Source organism: Balaenoptera physalus (genome assembly GCF_965194825.1).
Source record: "Balaenoptera physalus genome assembly, chromosome: 20".
NCBI classification, from domain to species: domain Eukaryota; kingdom Metazoa; phylum Chordata; class Mammalia; order Artiodactyla; family Balaenopteridae; genus Balaenoptera; species Balaenoptera physalus.
In genome coordinates this window covers 16,333,396-16,352,917 of record NC_138901.1, presented here as the reverse complement: position 1 = coordinate 16,352,917, position 19,522 = coordinate 16,333,396, and the positions used below count along the sequence as shown (strand labels likewise).

The 19,522-nt window shown below is 34.0% G+C and overlaps 1 protein-coding gene across 13 annotated transcripts in view; it reads right to left on the bottom strand.

Annotated features, from left to right (window-relative positions):
• The window catches only part of CDC27 (cell division cycle 27), a 57,230-nt gene that overhangs the window by 11,126 nt on the left and 26,582 nt on the right, over positions 1–19,522 (bottom strand). For 6 of the 13 annotated variants that reach the window (XR_014257899.1, XR_014257900.1, XM_082443301.1 and 3 more), the window contains exons 5-15: positions 18,696–18,793; positions 17,775–17,929; positions 17,458–17,669; positions 16,388–16,502; positions 13,941–14,074; positions 7,885–7,984; positions 6,441–6,648; positions 6,061–6,233; positions 3,104–3,256; positions 1,992–2,200; positions 24–141 (exon numbers count right to left, since the gene is read on the bottom strand). Coding sequence is in view for 11 of the 13 variants with exons in the window: in XM_082443301.1 (XP_082299427.1) it covers positions 24–141; positions 1,992–2,200; positions 3,104–3,256; positions 6,061–6,233; positions 6,441–6,648; positions 7,885–7,984; positions 13,941–14,074; positions 16,388–16,502; positions 17,458–17,669; positions 17,775–17,929; positions 18,696–18,793 (1,675 nt within the window). In the remaining 2 variants the exon portion in view is untranslated. The remainder of the gene's footprint in view (positions 1–23; positions 142–1,991; positions 2,201–3,103; positions 3,257–6,060; positions 6,234–6,440; positions 6,649–7,884; positions 7,985–13,940; positions 14,075–16,387; positions 16,503–17,457; positions 17,670–17,774; positions 17,930–18,695; positions 18,794–19,522) is intronic. The other 7 variants (XM_082443302.1, XM_082443296.1, XM_082443299.1 and 4 more) reach the window with 3 other exon arrangements.

Below are 19,522 nucleotides of genomic sequence, written 5' to 3'. Positions count from 1 at the left end.
ACAATACTTAGAAAGCTACTTACTACTCCAATGTGGCAAAGCAAAACCGAACTTTGAGGGTTGATGTCAAGTGCTTTCTGGAAATGCATTTCTGCAAGGCTGAATTTTTCTTGCTTGTAATAAATCATTCCTAAACCATACCTGAGAGTTTAAAATAAAGTACAATTTTAGGGATATGAACTGCTAATTTAGTTCAACTAATAAAAGGATATATATGGAATGTGGCATTTTAATAAACCAGTAGAAAAATACTGATGGTCTTAGGATAGGCAAAAACTATCAGTCATGATAAAAAATTGTCAAAGCATTCTAGACAAGTCACTTTTACAGGTGAAAACAATAAATCCAATCCAGTTAATCAATCAATCAAATAAAACTATAACAATGAGGGAAAAAAGAAACCACATCCTTAGACCCACCACTACAATCTAGATTTAGTAACTAATTTTTACTGAGTGGTTATCATGTGTGTGTGCCAATAATTTTGTTAAATTCTTTGTGTGATTTATCTCATTTAATCCTAGATGGAACCAAGGAGATAGGTACTGTTACCAATCACATTTTTAAATAAAGAAACTGAGGCTTAGAGAAGTTAAATAACTTGCCCAAAGTTATACAGCTAATAAGGATTCTAATCAGTTCCTTCCTTTATGATTCTAGACCCTAAACTCCTAACAATGCTACTTCCATGTTATTTGTCCAAATGCATATATATTTTATACTATAATTAGAATATGCATAGTGTCATGTTCTGCTTCCATCCCGTCTCCCCACTCACTGTGTCAAAAATATGCTCCTACAGATTTCAAAATTTATAGACTTCAAAATTATATTTTTTAAAGGCTTCAAATAGACTTCAAAATTATACATTTTAAAGACTATGTAACAGTACATTAACTTGATATACAGGTATTTTTCCTGAATTTTCAAAACATCAAATGAACACATTGTGACTGATTTACATTAAGGATCCCTCTTGGCTAAACTAGCTAATGATGATGGGGAATAAACACCAAATAATTAAGAAAAAAAGCACAATAGTATATCTGCTTTATTTGTGTGGTTTTGTTTATAATTATAATTGTGTTAGAGGTGGACAAAAGGTATGAAAAGTTCTGTGCTAATAATGGTGAAAGTGGAGATAACTGAAGAAAGACTACTTACCTTGGAGTTGGAAAAACAAATTTGCTTAATGTTTAGTTAAATACTTATATAGTTACCTAAATAACTCAATATTGAAATTCTTCCCAGTAAAAGCTTGCTAGTCTAAATACTCCTCCTTTTCTCTGAAACAATTATTTTTATAGCATAATATTTGATATGGTAAAGTTTTTTTAAGAATGCAACTATTGCAATATAGCAGAACAGATAGTACACATTTAAAAAACAACAGAAGTCCTATTAAGAACTGAGCTCTGAAAATATCACAGAGAACTTTATGTGAATGTTGGCAAGCCTGACTGTTTAATAGGTCAGCAGAAGCTAGCACTTATCAGGCCATCTTTCAGGCAATGTAACTGCTTAGAAATGAGATATCCATTAAAAAACACATATACACAAATGAAAAAATATATTTCAATAATCTAGTGCTTCAGATTTAGTGACAAATAGAAAATTGCTATAATGATTAACCCGAAAGATTAACCTTCCACAGTCCCAACCACTTTCTATTTTAATCACCATTTTAGTGTTCTAAGAAAAAGTAGCAAATCAAAGTAACAAAACCACCTATTTGCAAAAATTTGGCAGGAGAAAAGGTTGAAACTGTTGAACATAAGGATCTGGAATTCTATTGGCATTAGTTAAGAGTTTGTTAAAGGTATAAATTTCACATAAAAAACCATTTTGGTTAGAAGTTATCAACTAGTATGTACCATTCTTAAGTATTAGTTAGTAATCAAATTCATGACAACGAAGATATCTAACAAGAAAAATTACTGAGTATCAGCCCCATCAATAAGACACTGCCTTCGCACTTTGTTAGCACTTACCATGCATTATAATGTCTAGGATTGACTCTGATAGCATTTCGAAAACAAGCTAATGCTTTGTCTAATTCTTCAGTTAACACAAACTCATGCCCTAATAGAGTATAGGCATAAGCATAATTTGGATCAACCTGGATAGCTCTCTGGAAGAATTTAATCGCAATATCATGTTCCCGTTGCAAACTGAAACAGTTCCCTGCAGCACACCAGGCCTTAAAAAAATGGAAACAAGAACCAAATGCACAATTAAAATTTTGTTTTATTTTTTTCTAACAAAAGCAATCTATAACTAAAATCAAGACTCAGATGTTAGAACAGAAAGACAACAATTGAAAGAGTTTTAATATAGTCAATCCTCATTCATGGATTCCATATTGGCAAATTTGTCTACTTTCTAAAATTTATTTGTAAAACCAAAATCAATACTTGCAGTGCTTTAGTGATCACTGGTGGATCAAAGTGTGATATGTGTGTGTATATTTCCCCTAGGAGCAATGGTTCAGTATTTGCCAATTCAGTGTTCATGGAGACTACAGAAGCTTAAATATGTTACAGAAGTACCACCCAGTATTCTTGAGATGCACGGAAATAAAATCCTTATAGGACTGAAACATGTAAACTGTGCCTATGTCTTAAAATGACAGTTAAAATTATTATTTTAATTTAAAATGAGCACTTTAAAAAAATCTCTATTTCTGTTTAATGAACTCTACTCTTGGTGACAACAGCAATTATAACAAAACCAAATCTTGATTAACCCTGAATGAAATATCTGCTTTATGATTTTTCTATTTGTGAATCTGCACCATATACTCTAGGATTTCCCCTTCTTCTCTGAGTCCCTGCCTATACAGAAGAATACGAAAATAAGTGTGGGTGATACTAAATGAATGATTTGGGTCATTTCCGTTTGGTAAAGATGATCAAAAGATAGCTACAGGGAATTCCCTGGTGGTTCAGTGGTTAGGACTCTGCACTGTCACTGCCTAGGGCCCGTGTTCACTCCCTGGTCAGGGAACTAAAATCCCACAAGCTGCGCTGGTGAGGCAAAAAAAAAAAAAAAAAAAAAATTAAAAAAAGATAGCCACATAAGCAAAGTGTTTCAGTTAATTTACCTCTGGTGAATTTTTATCCATATCTGTTAAGTCTTTTGAAAGAACTGAAAGAGCAACATCCTTTTGAAGATGCCAAAGTGTTGTAGAGTAGATCTCCATGCCTTCCACTCTGTAATTCTCAATTCTTCTAACCTCTGAAAATATTCTTTCAGCCTGAAATATAAAAACTAGTAAGGGGAAAACAAGTTGATACAATTTACATATATAGAGGGAGAGTGCTGGGCACTGTTCTCATAGGACCTAAATGCTGCCTTGTTTTACAGTGTTTATGTGAACTAGTATTGATACTAACACATGGCCAAATTGAGGAAGCTTCCATGGTAGGTCAAATACTGATGTAATCATATTCACACTTAACCTAGTTTTTATAAACAAGTCATGGCAGGAACATGAATTCTGAAAAGAAAATTTGTTTCCACCAAAAAGACAGAAGAGAGATCTATACAAAGTTAATAATTTAAAAAGAAGTCAATTATTTTATTCTCAAAAAACACTATTCCATGTTTTAATTATGGCTTTATAGAATAACTCTCAGGAAAGGTGAGAGAAGAATGACCTCTGTAATACAAAACCTATTTTTGTACTGATTATTAAGAGGTTGAGTTGAAAACTTTAGGGGAAAAACACGCTTGGCTGGCCGCCAACCCTATGGCATGTTGAGCACTGAATATTTCCACCAATGTCTTACCTGCTAGGAACTATAGTCCCTGCCTAGTATAATTCCCTTTTCTTCTGCAGCACTCTCTTGACTTTAGGGTCCCTTCTCAGCTACCAGGTCAAAGTTTTTCCTCACCACACTCAAAGCTTCCAGAACTGTGCTTCTCTCCCCTGAAGTTTGAGGCTTTGGGTTATGTAGCTCCCCAGTTTATCAATTCAGTAAGTTAAAAATTCTTAAAGTCAAGTTTAGTTTAGAATAAGGAATATCTGGTTTACTCTTAATGAAATGAAGATGACAAAATATGGAAACAGAATTTATAAAACTAGAAAAATAGGAACAATTCTTAGATATGGCCATATACTATCTAAAATTAGCTTAGATTTGTGACTTCCCTGATATCCCTTAAAAGTTATACAGATAAGTTTTTCAAATGGGCATTTTTCAAACATGCATTGGTTAAGAGAAGACAGACCTAACCACCTGCCAAATACAGGTTTTGGAAACCTTCTGGTTTAAAATTTTTCAGAATCTATTGCTTCCTCTGAAAAGTGACTGTGCCATAGACAAAAAGGAAAATGAAAAAAACAACTTATTAAATTAAGTTGAAACAAAGGCTTTCTTTAGTTAAATATCTGGGTCTACATCTGCTCTATAATTAGGGGTAACAATAAAATTCATGTAAAGTACCTGTGAAACAATAAATAAGAAATAATCCGAACAAAGCTTTTACCTGTGTACCAATTAAAAAAATCACAATCCAGAAATGAAAAAGTCTTTCTGTCTACAACTCTTTTTTCTTTAGTACTCAAAATTACAAGAATAGGTATCTTCTGCATTTATTCTCTACCTGGAAGTACACTTCACCCCTAGAGCTTTGCATGGCTCATTAAGGGAGAAGTAACCTTTTTCTGAGCATGTTTTTTAAAAATAGCACCATACTTCACTGTCTCCCAATCTCCTTACCATGCTTCATTTTTCTATCATATGACTTATTGCTACATCATATGCTTATTGCTATTATTATTGCTTATTGCTATGACTTATTGCTATTTCTTTCATATGCTTATTGCCTGTCCTTATATATTTATTGGCTTACAATATGTCTCTTACTAGAAAGTAAGCTCTCTGAAGGCAAGCAATTATCTGTCTAGCTATATTACAGTACAGAAGAGAGTCTAGGATACAACATGCACTCAAATATATGCTGAAAGTAATCAGGGCAAATAAGTGACCTTATTATCAATTTAAATAATTTATGTTAGAGAAATTTTACTAATATATAGGTTTCTTAAAGTTTTTTTAAATGTTTTTCTAATTTTAAGTTTAGGGGCGGGGGATGAAGTGCTTTGAAAGAAGAAATGGGGAGTAAATTAGAATTTTCTTTGGCTTTAGGCTAATCATCCTCTCCTTTCCTGATTTAAACAGATAACTTAAGCAACAAATATAATTAAAATTAAAATGATAAAAGCCTTGTAATACGGACGTTATGTTCTCGATTACATACAACTTTCTTCATAGTATTAAATTTATAAAACATACTAAATGCCAAAAAGTCATCCCAGTAAGAACTCTATATATATAGTAGAAAGAATTGATTATAAATATCTATTACATGGTAAATACATATTTTCAGATCCAACTAAGTAGAGTACAAATGTTTCACGTAAGAATGTATGGATGGGGACTCCCCTGGTGGTCCAGTGGTAAAGAACCCACCTTTCAAGCAGGGGACGCGGGTTCGATCTCTGGTCGAGAACTAAGATCCCACATGCTGTGGGGCAACTAAGCCCAAGTGACACAACTATTGAGCTCGTGCCTCAAGGAGAGGGCCCGCATGCCGCAAACTACAGAGCCCGCGCGCCATAACTAGAGAGAGAATACCTGCCCGCCACAACTAGAGAGAAGCCCGAGCGGCACAACTAGAGAGAAACCCAAGCAGACCGTGTGCTGTAACAAAAAGATCCTGCATGCCTCAACAAGGATCCTGTGTGCCCCAACTAAGACCCGACACAAGCCAAAAAAAAAAAAAAAAAAAAAAAGGAAAAATAAATTAAAAAAAAAAAAAGAATGTATGGATGACTTGGGCTCTCTACAAATCTATCTCAAGTAATCCCAAAGAATTTAAACTACCCCTTAACACAGAAAGAATTGTGCTGATAAATTATAAATAGTGACAAAATAAATATAGACATTACATAATAAATACTGACCCTTTAGATCTAGCCTTCTCAAGCATAAGCATTTTAATTAAATTTAAATTATCTCTAGAAAGGCATATATAACTATTTTTCATACTTACTTGCATGTACTCTGAAAGTTCAAAATAGGCCCTTCCAATCTGGCACAGGACCCAACCAGTATTGTAGTGGTGAGATGGTAGGTGGCTCAAGATATTTATAGCTTCTTTGCAGTTGTATGAGCACAAAGCTAAATAACCTTTCCCCATTTCACGAAGAAGGCTCATCAAACCTTCTAGGAGAAAACAATGTAGTAAACAAAGGAGAAAAACACAGTAAAGCAGTCTGGTTTTCTAGAAAGGCTAATTACAAAATAATTCACTAAAAATTCCAACATCTATCCAGAAAAAAATGGAAAGCACTTTAATGAACATAAATAAATTTACTTAAAATAAGTGAATAAAATAAAATACAAAGAAGATATTAAGCATTTAAAACAGACCTGCTGCTGCTTTCTGTAGATTAAATGCCTGGATCTGAGGTGTGATTGTGGAGATTTTCCCTTCTGAAATGATTGCAGAGTCTAATTTTGTTATTTCTAGGCTATCATTTATGTTAGGTTGAGTTATTCCTCCTTTATTAGTTTTACTTTTTGTTTTTCTGTTTGGGATTTTAGGTGGAAACTTCATTTTTAATTTTTTGCTATTCTCCTGTAACAAGAAGGAAAATCCCACACTTATTATACTCATTTATTTTAGACATCCTCCCAACCCTTTTTCTCAAGTATTAGATATAAAATAAACAGTTTTGATTGATCTGTATTTTTCTCAGAAAACAAAAGTCATCAAAGTCATTTAATTTCAAATGCAACAATTCTGAAAATAAATCATATTAACTAACTAGTGTTTAAGGTACATTAGCTTTAAGCATTTCTCTTTATTGAAAGTATATCACTTTTGGGACTTCCCCGGTGGTCCAATGGTTAAGAATCTGCCTTCCAATGTAGGGGACGTGGGTTCAATACCTGGCTGGGGAACTAAGATCCCACATGCCGTGGGGCAACTAAGCCCAAGCACCACAACTAGAGAGAAGCCCGCGCGCCGCAACGAAGAGCCCATGTGCCGCAACTACGACCCGACGCAGCCAAATAAAGAAAGAAAGAAAAAAAAAAACAAACAAACATTAAAAAAAACCCATCACTTTCATTTATTATTTAAAAATAAGAAAGTAAGTAGATACAACAACTATCTAATTGTCTCAGAGCATTGTAATTTATAAGGTATAAAATTGCTGATATGTCAGAGTTAAAGACTGTCCATAATATTTGTCAATGGATGAAGAAAATTTACCAAAGGTATAAGTTCCTCCAATTGTGCAAAGAAACGTGCAAAGAAAACACAGAAAATTTCCATTTACTCTTCCCACAATTTTTCCCAATGATAACATTTGACATAACCGTAGTACACCATCAAATCCAGGAAATTGGAATTGGTACAACACTAGCACCAAAACTATAGATCTTATTTGGATTTCATCAGTTTTCACATGCACCTTTTAAAAAATTTTGGTGTATATAGTTCAGTATAATTTTGTCACATGTATGGATTTGTGTAATCAACTACCACAATAAAGATATAGGACTGCTCTACCACTACACAAAGAAATTCCCTTGTGCTATGCTGTAAAAGTCACATCCTCCCCTCAGTTCTAACTCCTAATAACCACTGACCTGCTCTCCATCACTATAATTTTGTAATTTCTACAATGTTATATTTATTAAAGGACCAAGAAGATTTACAAATGTTACAGATGGTCCTCCAAATTAAAAAACATTAAACAATTTTTAAATAGTATAATTTATTCATCAGACATTAAGTCATCGATGAACAGAAATTTTAGAGGAGGAAGCATTAAGTAAATGTGACATACAGAAATCTTTAAATTACCTTGGTTGTAGAGCTGTCACTAGTAAAAAGTCGTGAACTTCTTCGAGGCAGTGCATTTGGGGGAGATGTGATAGTGGGGCTCAATACCTGAGGTGTTGTACTAAAAAATTATAAAAGTAGACATTAAAAAAAAAACTCAGTTTATGACCATTAACTATTGTTTCAATTCAAGTATATTAAAAAATATGCATTCAATATGTTTGCATTCTAAAATTGATGAGATCAGTCCTTTTCTCATCCCCCTATGAAAACTCTTATTTAAAAAATGATTCTTGTTACGATAAAATGATAAAAATTATAGCACAGATCTTCACTCTATCTGAAATTGCTAATTTGAACTTAAAACAATCCACATAAAAATTATGGGTCAATAAATAGTAAACACATCTATAAACCAATTATCTCTAGCCCTCGTTTGCAACTATAGCAAGTTACCGAGAAAAAGAAACTAGAACAATTGATACCTGGGAAGTTATTACCCTGTAAATTCAAACAGCCACACCAAGGGATTATTCTGTTTAGAGCAAAAGGAATCTAATAATCACTTGGATAGATTTTTTTTTTTTTTTTTACTTTAAAGGCAAATCTTAAGAGATAAGAATTTTATTCTTGATACACACCACTATACATAAAATAAACAAGGATTTACTGTATAGCACAGGGAACTATATTCAGTATCTTATAATAGCCTACAATGGAAAAGAATCTGAAAAAGAATATATGTAAATGTATGTATGTATATATATATGTATGTATAACAAATCATTTTGCTGTACACCTGAAACTAATACAATTTTGTAAATCAACTATAGTTCAATTAAAAAAAAAAGAATTCCATTGTTAGAAAGTAAGCAGATTTAAACCTCAAATTATCTAATTGACAGTAAGTCTATGGACTAAACTATTTACAGTTTATACAGCTTATGGGAAATCCTACTAATTACCTGAGTCTCGGTCAAAGAAGCTTCTGAAAATAAAAGAGAAGCTGACCAGTGAATAAAGAATGCACAGGCTTTCAAAGACACAATCTCAATGTAGAGATTTCAGCAAGCGAGGTCATTTGGGTTGACCAATTTACTTTTTAATGATAATTTTTTAATTAATACTATTTTTTTTTTTTAGCACAGTTTAAGGTTCACAGCAAAACTGAGGGGAAGGTACAGAGAATTTCTATATACTCCCTGCCCCCGCACATGCACAGCCTCCCCCATTATCAGCATCCCCCACCAAAGTGGTACAATGTTACAGTTAATGAATCTACAGTGACTATCACATTGTCACTCATTGATAATCATCCAAAGCCCATAGTTTACCTTAGAGGTCACTCTTGGTTTTGTATATTCTATGGGTTTGGAAAAATGTATTATGACATGCATCCATCATTATGTTATCATACAGAATGTTTTCACCTTGGGCTGGGAATGGCTCATATTTTCAATAGCCAGAGTGAAAAAACCTCATACTAAACAGGTCATTGAGTAGAGTACTCAAAGTGGGGCAAAATTAATCCAGACTAAAGGCTGCTCTTGTCCCACCGAACAAATTAAAAAGCAAAACCTGAAAGGATCAAGCTGTTAACAAGTAATTTAAGTGCATCCCACATATCCCACCTTATCTTTGATAAAGGAGGCAAGAATATACAATGGAGAAAAGACAGCCTCTTCAATAAGTGGTGCTGGGAAAACTGGACAGCTACATGTAAAAGAGTGAAATTAGAACACTCCCTAACACCATACACAAAAATAAACTCAAAATGGATTAAAGACCTAAATGTAAGGCCAAACACTATAAAACTCTTAGAGGAAAACATAGGCAGAACACTCTATGACATAAATCACAGCAAGATCCTTTTTGACCCACCTCCTAGAGAAATGGAAATAAAACCAAAAATAAACAAATGGGACCTAATGAAACTTAAAAGCACAGCAAAGGAAACCATAAACAAGACGAAAAGACAACCCTCAGAATGGGAGAAAATATTTGCAAACAAAGCTGACCAATTAATCTCCAAAATATACAAGCAGCTCATGCAGCTCAATATCAAAAAAACAAACAACCCAATCCAAAAATGGGCAGAAGACCTAAATAGACATTTCTCCAAAGAAGATACACACATTGCCAACAAACACAGGAGAGGATGCTCAACATTACTAATCATTAGAAAAATGCAAATCAAAACTACAATGAGGTATCACCTCACACCGTCAGAATGGCCATCATCAAAAAATCTACAAACAATAAATGCTGGAGAGGGTGTGGAGAAAAGGGAACCCTCTTGCACTGTTGGTGGGAGTGTAAATTGATACAGCCACTATGGAGAACAGTATGGAGGTTCCTTAAAAAACTAAAAATAGAGCTACCATATGACACAGCAATCCCACTACTGGGCATATATATACCCTGAGAAAACCATAATTCAAAAAGAGTCATGTACCACAATGTTCACTGCAGCACTATTTACAAGAGTCAGGACATGGAAGCAACCTAAGTGTCCAATGACAGATGAATGGATAAAGAAGATGTGGCACATATATACAATGGAATATTACTCAGCCACAAAAAGAAACGAAATTGAGTTATTTGTAGTGAGGTGGATGGACCTAGAGTCTGTCGTACAGAGTGAAGTAAGTCAGAAAGAGAAAAACAAATACCACATGCTAACACATATATATGGAATCTAAAAATAAAAGTGGTTCTGAAGAACTTAGGGGCAGGACAGGAATAAAGACGCAGACATAGAGAATGGACTTGAGGACACGGGGAGGGGGAAGGGTAAGCTGAGAGGAAGTGAGAGAGTGGCATTGACATATATACAAATGTAAAATAGATAGCTAGTGAGAAGCAGCTGCATAGCACAAGGAGTTCAGCTCGGTGCTTTGTGACCACCTAGAGGGGTGGCATAGGGAGGGTGGGAGGGAGACGCACGAGGGAGGGGATATGGGGATATGTGTATACATATAGCTGATTTCACTTTGTCATACAGCAGCGACTAACACAACAATGTAAAGCAATTATACTCCAATAAAGATATTAAAAAAAAAATTTGAGTGCATCCCAGAACAAAACTTGAAAAATACTTAAAAGGATACAAAAAGTCCAGCACTCAACCACGTAAAATTTCCAATAACCAGCATACAAAAAAACCTTGGCATGCAAAGAAGCAGAAAAATATAACCTATACTGAAGAGAAAAACCAATCAATAAAAAACAGACACAGTAAGACTTAGTAGTTAAGATCACTAAAAGAGCTACTATAAATGTAGTTCCATATGTTAAAAAAGGTAGAAGAAAGCATAGGCATGTTAAGGAGAGAACAAAATCAAACTTCTAGAGATGAAAAACAGAATGCCTAAGATAAAATACACACAACACACACACACACACACACACACACACACACACACACACACACACACTGAATGGGATTAACAGCAGATTAGACACTGCAGAAGAAAAGATTCGTTAGCTTCACGACACAGTAGTAAACCCTATCCAAAATGAAAGAGAAGAAAAAGACTGGAAACAAAAAAGAACAGAGTATTAGTGAACTGTGGGACAACTTTAAACAGTCTAATATACATGTACTTGAAGTCCCAGAATGAGAGAGAGGGACATGGACAGAAAAAGTTTTTGAAGAAATAATGGCCCAAAATTAGCTAAATTTGATGAAAACTATCAACTTACAGATCCAAGGAGCTCAATGAATTTGAAGGCCAAGAAAGGAGAAAACACACTACAGCACATCATAATCAAATGGCTTAATTATCAGTGATAAAGAAAAAATCTTAAGAGTCAGAGAAAAGAGACAGATTACATACACAGAGAAACAAAAATGAGGATGGCAACAGGCTTCTTGCCACAAACAATGCAAGCCAGTAGACAGTAAAGCAACATCTTTAAAGAAAAAAAAAAAACCTGTCAACTAGAATTCCATATCCAGGACTTCCCTGGTGGTCCAATGGGTAAGACTCCGTGCTCCCAATACATGGGGCCCAGGTTCGATCCCTGGTAGGGGAACTGTTAGATCCTGCATGCATGCCACAACCAAGGGTCCACATGCTGAAACTAAGAAGCCCACATGCTGCAACTAAGAAGTCCGCATGCCACAACTAAAGATTCCGCATGCCTCAATGAAGATTCTGCATGCCGCAACTAAGACCCAGTGCAGCCAAAATAAATAAATAATTAATTAATTAATAAATATTTTTTAAAAAGAATTCAATACCCAGTGAAAATATCTTTCAAAAATAAAAACAAAGGTGAACTTAAAACTTTCTTCTGACATACAAAGGCTGAAAAAAAATTCATTACCAACAGACCTGGACTACAAGAAATGTTAAAAGAAGTCCTTCAAGGTGAAGGAAAAAAAATACCGAATTGAAATTTGGATCTACAGAAACAGAGCGCCAGAAACAGTAAATATGTGGGTATCTATAAAACAGACTTCTTTTTCTTATTTAAAAAAAAAACTCTGTTAAAGATAACTATTTAAGGCAGAAACTACAACAATCACTCTATAGAAGTAAAATATATGACAGCAATAGCATACAGACTGAGAGAGGAGCATGAAAATATACCGTTATAAGGTTTTATACTGTATGTGACATGGTATAGTATTATGTGAAGGTAGACTTTGATAAGTTAAAATGTGTAATATAAACCCTAAAACGACCTCTAAAAAGACAAAATAAAGAGTAAGTGTTAATAAGGCAATGTTATGGGTTGAATTGTATCTCCAAAAGGATATGTTGAAACCCTAACCGCCAGTACTGTTAATGTGAACTTTTTGGGAAATATGGTCTTTGTAGATGTAATCAAGTTAAGATGAGGTCATCAGGGTGGGCCCTAATTCAGTATGACTGATGTCCTAATAAGAAAAAGGAAATCTGAATACAGAGGCACACAGGGAAGATGGCTATGTGGAGACAGAGGCAAATATGGAGTTGTGCTACCACAAAATAAGGAATGCCTGGGGCTACTAGAAGCTAGAAGAGATAAGGATCCTCTCCTAGTGGCTTCAGAAGAAGCACGGTCCTGTCTATACCTTGATTTTGGATTATAGCTTCTAGAACTGTGAGTAAATAAATTTCTGTTGTTTTAAGCCACCCAGTTTGTGGTACTTTGTTACAGTAGCTGTAGGAAACTAAAACAAGCAGTAAAGAAGATAAAGTGGTGTATATCAACTATACCTTAAAAAAAGAGAAGATAAAATGGAATAATACAAAGAACACAAAATCATTATAGTTGATGCATATTACAGTTAGTATATTTGTTTAAAGTGAAATGTATAATTCAGTAAATTATGTTTATGTATTCTTCAAGACTAGCATATACTTGGCCTGATTAATGATGCTCTGCAGGAGGCCTCAGGCTCCTTCTCATAACCGAGCCTGAGGCAATCACTGTCACCTGCCTGAGAGCTGGCCCTCATGATGAGACTTACCATCCTGGCATTTTAGAAATATTGAGGCCTTTTATATAGTCAAGGTATATGCACACGTATGTCTGTTTTAAGACTTATGGTACATGTTCATTATTTTAGGAGACAAAGTTGGAGCTTTCTCTTAAAATATTAGCTATAATTTATTTTTGAGTCCTTGAACAAGAAGAGAGATCCTATTTAACACCACTTCTGTGTGGAAATGGATTCATTATTTGAAGATTTATTGGAAGATTAGTATTATGATCTATTTACAGAAATGCATAATAGGGGAAGGTGAGAATAATCTATCTGTACTTGACCAGTGGAGAAGATCATATAAAAAAAGAAGAAAATTATTTTGGAGGACTGCTCAGAATATCTAGTTTAAACAAATTCATGAGGCAATTAGAGTAAAAAGGTATTTTAGCTAACTCCTGTCTTGATTTGCATTATAATACTCAACTAAAAATTAAACTCGTTTTTCAGTAAGTTAGAAATTTCAAATTTAACATATTCAAAATTTACAATAGTCATTCTAGAATTCTTGGGACAGTCAAAACCCGCCTAAACGGAAAGATTACAATCATGTTTCACAATAAGAAACAATATCAAATAATGACACCATAATAAATACCTTGTTTGTGGGCCAGAACTTTGTGTTTGTGCAACAAGAATTGGAGTTACCTCTCGACTGTTTCCACTCTGTGAGAAGACAGACTTTGTTCCAGTTTGGCCGATTCTGGCAACAGACTGTAAAACACAAAAAGTCTAAGGTTTGTGAATTATAAATTGCACTGTAAATGATAAAAGACATCATGATGTGCCCATCTACGTTTTCCCAATACAAGATTTCATATTATATACTATCATCTGAAAACACAAACTATTAATGTCATTATTTATGTCATTTTAGGTTAATTTAATGTTATATTAGAATGAACATCAGCCTATTTCCCCATATTAACCTCAGTATTTTTACCCTTATACTATCCTTTCATCTTTCAACTTTAGTTTCCAGAGAAAGGCTCAAAATTCCTAGAAGACTTTCCCAGTTGGGCTAAATGCTAAAGAATTTTAAGACAGCTACTATTCTCAAGATTTATGATCTAACTTAGTATACATAAAGAAATAATAATACAGTAAGATTTTATATCCCTTCTTTGGCACTTAGTAAAAACAGTTCTAGAGTAATTCAGAGGAGTAGATTAAAAAAAAATCATCCAATTATTTTCCAAATTCTAAGAATATTGCTCTTAGAATTAGCATTTCTTTCTGGTGTGTTCAATCTTCTATTAACTGGTCTCTGCTTGCCCCTTCTCTTTTCTCTAATTTATTACCTTATTTCTATTTATTTTCATCACTTAACCTTTTTTTTTTTCTTTTTTGGCTGCGCCACACGTAATGAGGGATCTTAGTTCCCCGACCAGGGATGAACCCATGTCCCCCTGCAGTGGAAGCATGGAGTCTTAACCACTGGACCACCAGGGAAGTCCTCACTTAACTTCTTTATAAAGTGATCTCTGGCTACCGTGTCAGTGGATACTAAAAAATTTTTTTTACTACCAAATTAAGATCTTTAGCTACTCTCTCTTTCCCTAGGAGAGCCTGGCCATTTTAACCCTTCAATTATTATTTCTATCACTTGGCCATAGTCTTTCCTCTATAACTAACTATCCACTGAATATCTTCACCTAATCTACCACTCCCTTACAATAAAACTTTTATAACACTTCCTCCTCTTCCTTCCACAGATTAGGACCTCTACATTCACCCAAGGGACAAAACTTAGTCAACTTTGGTCCTTATTTAGCAAAGAACTATCTACTGAACTCACTACTCGGTTTGATATTTTTAGTTGATACTGCAGGCAGACCTAGAAGTATAGCTTTTCCAGGAATGTCTTGTAATAGAACAGAGGCAGAAGAGGTTGAGACAGGAAGAGGTTGAGACTGGGCAATGAAATCATGTACCTGTTCATTGCCTAACTTGTCCTTAATTACTCTGACTCACATGGTTTTGGCCTACTTCACCTGGCATGCTAACCATCATCCTACTATGCCTTCTCATAACTGTAATAAACTAATTTCCACACTTATATTTCACTCCCATAATAATACAACAGCAGGTAGTTGCCAACTTTAAAAAAATCTTATTTAAAATAATCCACATATTAACTACTTTATAGACCCTGTTTACCACTCTTGGAGTTCCTATTATCACTCATTAAGAAGCTATCATAGAAAAAAATTTTGCTGACTCTAAGGAAGTTCAGGAGTAAAAGAGTAAAAACAAAACAAGAAGAAACATGTCTCTCTAGGAGGGTAAAAGGGCTATATCAGTCATTCACATACCAGTTTGACTCATTTAGCTTCCATTTCTTAAACATCTATTAAGCACGGCAATAGGCATTTTACATATAACTAATTTAATTCTCACATAAGATACCGTGCACCACAGATATGTTTTAAATAAACAGCACTTTGGCTTCTACTGCCACAGACTTTAATAAAAGAACATTATAAAAAGAGTCGCAGTTGCAACTCGGTCTTGTTGCAGTATTTACTATAAGGATACTGTGAAATATTTTTCATTTTACTACACATTTACTACATATTTACTCCACCTGTATGAGGATCCACTATAAAAATTTTATTATCAGAAATAGCTGGCTTTATCATGTTAATTAGTATAATTAAAAAACAAACATAGTGGTGGGGACAAGAAAAAACTATGGCAGGTGTAATTTCCATTATTTACATTCAAAGTGATAGAAACAATCTTAATTTTGTTTTTTAAAAAAAGGAAATAAAAAGTAAAAATCTGAATATGTTTATTTAGCTATATGCTGAAATAAACTATACTTGTGAGTTACAAACTTACGTGGCCAAAAGAGCAACCAGCTTTGTGTCTCCTACTATGACCGGAGGCTATGATAATGACGACCTTCTTTTACATTTAGATAAACTCTTCTAAAGCAACGGCAATTAAAGAAAGTTGGATTCTGAAATTGCCTTTAACAGATTGGAATTTTAAATGAATTTCCTTCATCAATACCAAAACTGTATTTTACATGGAAAATACCTTTTTTGAAGGGGCTCCGGTGGATGGCACGTCAATTACAGAAGATGTATTAGTGTAGTTTTGTAAATAGGATCCATCTCCAGGACTTGGGGTTTCTAATGGCAAAATCCCAAAACTGAGAAGAGGTTGAAATCAAGGTGTCAAAAAGTCATCAAGGCATATATAAAGCAGCAGTATACTTAAATTAGAAGGTCTAAAAGGAAGAGAATGGCAAATCAGTCTTGGGGGCATTGAGGATCTGAGGGGCAGATTAAAAATAAGCTGTGAATGTAGACTATTCCACCCACCATAACTAAAATTAAAAAAAAAAAAATCAAGAAACTAAATTGAGCAGCAACTACTGACTCAGGAGATTTATTAGAAACAAAGAAGAGTGGCTTTGTAAAAGCTAAGATCCAAATTATCAAATTACTTCAAATTCTTGGAATTTATGGGATTTAGACCCTATTACAGAGAAAATGTCTCCAGAAACCAATGAACACATCTGTGGATTCAATGAGTTTTGTAATCTCATGGTCATACTATTTTAGTAGCTCCCTGGCCCTGGGACCCAACTCATAGTCTGTTTTAACATAATTTTTTATTTTGATTCTTTTGGATATGTATCCTCTGGGCTGGGTTCCTATATTTATACATACATATATTTCTGATAATTTGACAAACTATTTCATATCAATAGGTGTCAATTCTTCCTTCCCATTTTGGAATACAGCACTTTAACAATAACCACTGCTGTCACTCTGATTATTATCATAAGCATTCCAACATTTTAAGAGGTTCACTGATGCACAGCCATAAACACAATATTTTTTTAATTCATACACCAGCTGAATAAGGCATGCTTTAAAATTTTCTCCAATATTTAAGAAGGAATTTTTATCACAGGTACTGTATTTCTATTACTTCATTTTCTGAAAATGGAATAGGTTCATTATTGACTTATTAAATACCTCTATTTCCATAATGATTTATAAGTTGCTGTTCATATTAATTTATATTACCAATACAGGAATTACTATATGATCGTTTAATATTACAGCACATTTTAAAGTATCTTTTATTTGTCTTACCTTGGGGTTAATGGGCTAAGAGCAGCTGGTCCTCCTAACAAACTTCGACCAGTTTTTGGTTTATTTTGAACTTGTTTAGATAATATGGAAGTTCCTGTTCCAAGAGGGACAGTATCTGGTGAAATTACAGCTGAATCAATATAAGACACTGAAGAATCTGTATTCAATGAGTACTTTGAATTGGAAGATTCTAAATTCAGTCTGTTTAATTCCTGAAACAGAAAATTTCTACCATGTCATTTATGATACATTATTTAGTTCAGATCATTGTTTTTCATTTTCACAATATTTTGAACACTAGTGTATAATATACTTACAATTGTGTCCTGGGGTGTTTCTGTAAGAACTGTCTCAGGCTGTCTGTGAGATAAACTATGATTAGATACTAGTGTTGTGCAAGAGTTGGGCAGACAGCTGCTAAAGTTCTGTAAAGATGTTAATTTAAATGTTTGGTCAGGATCTGGCTTTTCACCTGTGAAGGGGAAAAAAAAAAGTTTGCCTCTGAGGAAAGGAAGGTTAAATTTTTTTTTCAAGCATGCATAAATCAGTGGAAATAAGGCCTTATCCAGAGTTTTAAAGTTCTTCTGTCTGTTTCAGTGAATCAGATTTATCTCCCAAAAGCCCATCCATCAATTTATTGTAAAAGTTTACCCCTAAGATAAAGCTGTAAATTCAGGAAATAAACTAAACCACAATGACACTGACTTTAAATATAATAAATCACAGGAAAATGTAGATTTCTGTGTTTGTTTTAAAGCAGAAAGCAACTAGATCTCATTTTGCTCAAGGTAAGGAGTGAGGGTGGAGAGGTGAAACCCTGTAGAAATCATAGTAAAGTTTTGAGCACTTCCATGTAAAGACACAGCAATGTTTTAAAATGATCCTTCATGCATCCTGGAACATATATACTGAGACACTCTCCCCCCATATTATCCAGGTCTTATTTATAGAACAGTTTCTGCTCTAGGCATTCTATTAATTTCTTTTCTTACCCAGAATGCTATTTTGGCTAGTGTTATGCTCACAATACAACTCATTCTAGAGGACACAAGAAAGGGCACATTACTCCTGAAACATATGATTCTACCTTATTTCTTGTTCTCAATTTTAAAAGCCCTTAGCTTTGAAAAATACTTTTCTTGTGGATAATTTGTATCACTCTCCAAAAATTAAGCAGGGGAAAAAAAAGAGGAAGAAGAAATGGGAGAACCCTCCCGTAGCCACCTCTACAAGCTTACCTATTTCACATAATGATTCAAAGGGGGACCAGAGGAAAGGATTTAAACTAAGGCTCTTTTGGTAACATTCTGATCCTTTGGCAAGCCGATCTGTCTTGCTGTAAAGACAAACAAATAGATTAGACAAGCTATAAAACCTAAAACATCTATTACAAACAAACTTTTCATACAGAAAATTAGGTAAATCTTATATAAGTTCTGAGAGTACTCTTCTAGATTCTTTCTTAAATTATCAATTTCTCCTTCTTACCATCCTCCAATCTCTATTATTTAGGGCAGTTCAAGTCAAAAGTCAGGTGAAAGCAAACAGAACATGAATTGAAAGGAATGTTAACAAAATAAACAAGCTATCATAGCCTTCTTAAATACTATATTGCTTTTAATTTCCTGTTGGATATTAGAATTACTGAGGACATATGGAAAAACACCCAAATATTTCAGTCTTATTGTTGATTTTAAATATAAATCCCAGTGGTAATTTTGAAAGTGACTTAAATGCTTTAAATATAGCATATTTAAATGATCAGATTTTTTAACAAAGTAAAGGTGGTAGCTCTTAACTTAAAGGAAAATTCATGTTTCTTTCTAAATTGGGTATATAAAGGCTTACATTTAGAATATAAACAACATTCTTGGGACCCTATATACTTGAAACAATCTGGAAATTATCAGAACAGCATTGTTGCCTCCCTAGCTTTTATTTTATTTTATTCTTAATTAATTAATTAATTTATTTTATTTTATTTTTGGCTGCGCTGAGTCTTCATTGCTGTGCACGGGCTTTCTCTAGTTGCAGCGAGCGGGGCTACTCTTTGTTGTGGTGCACG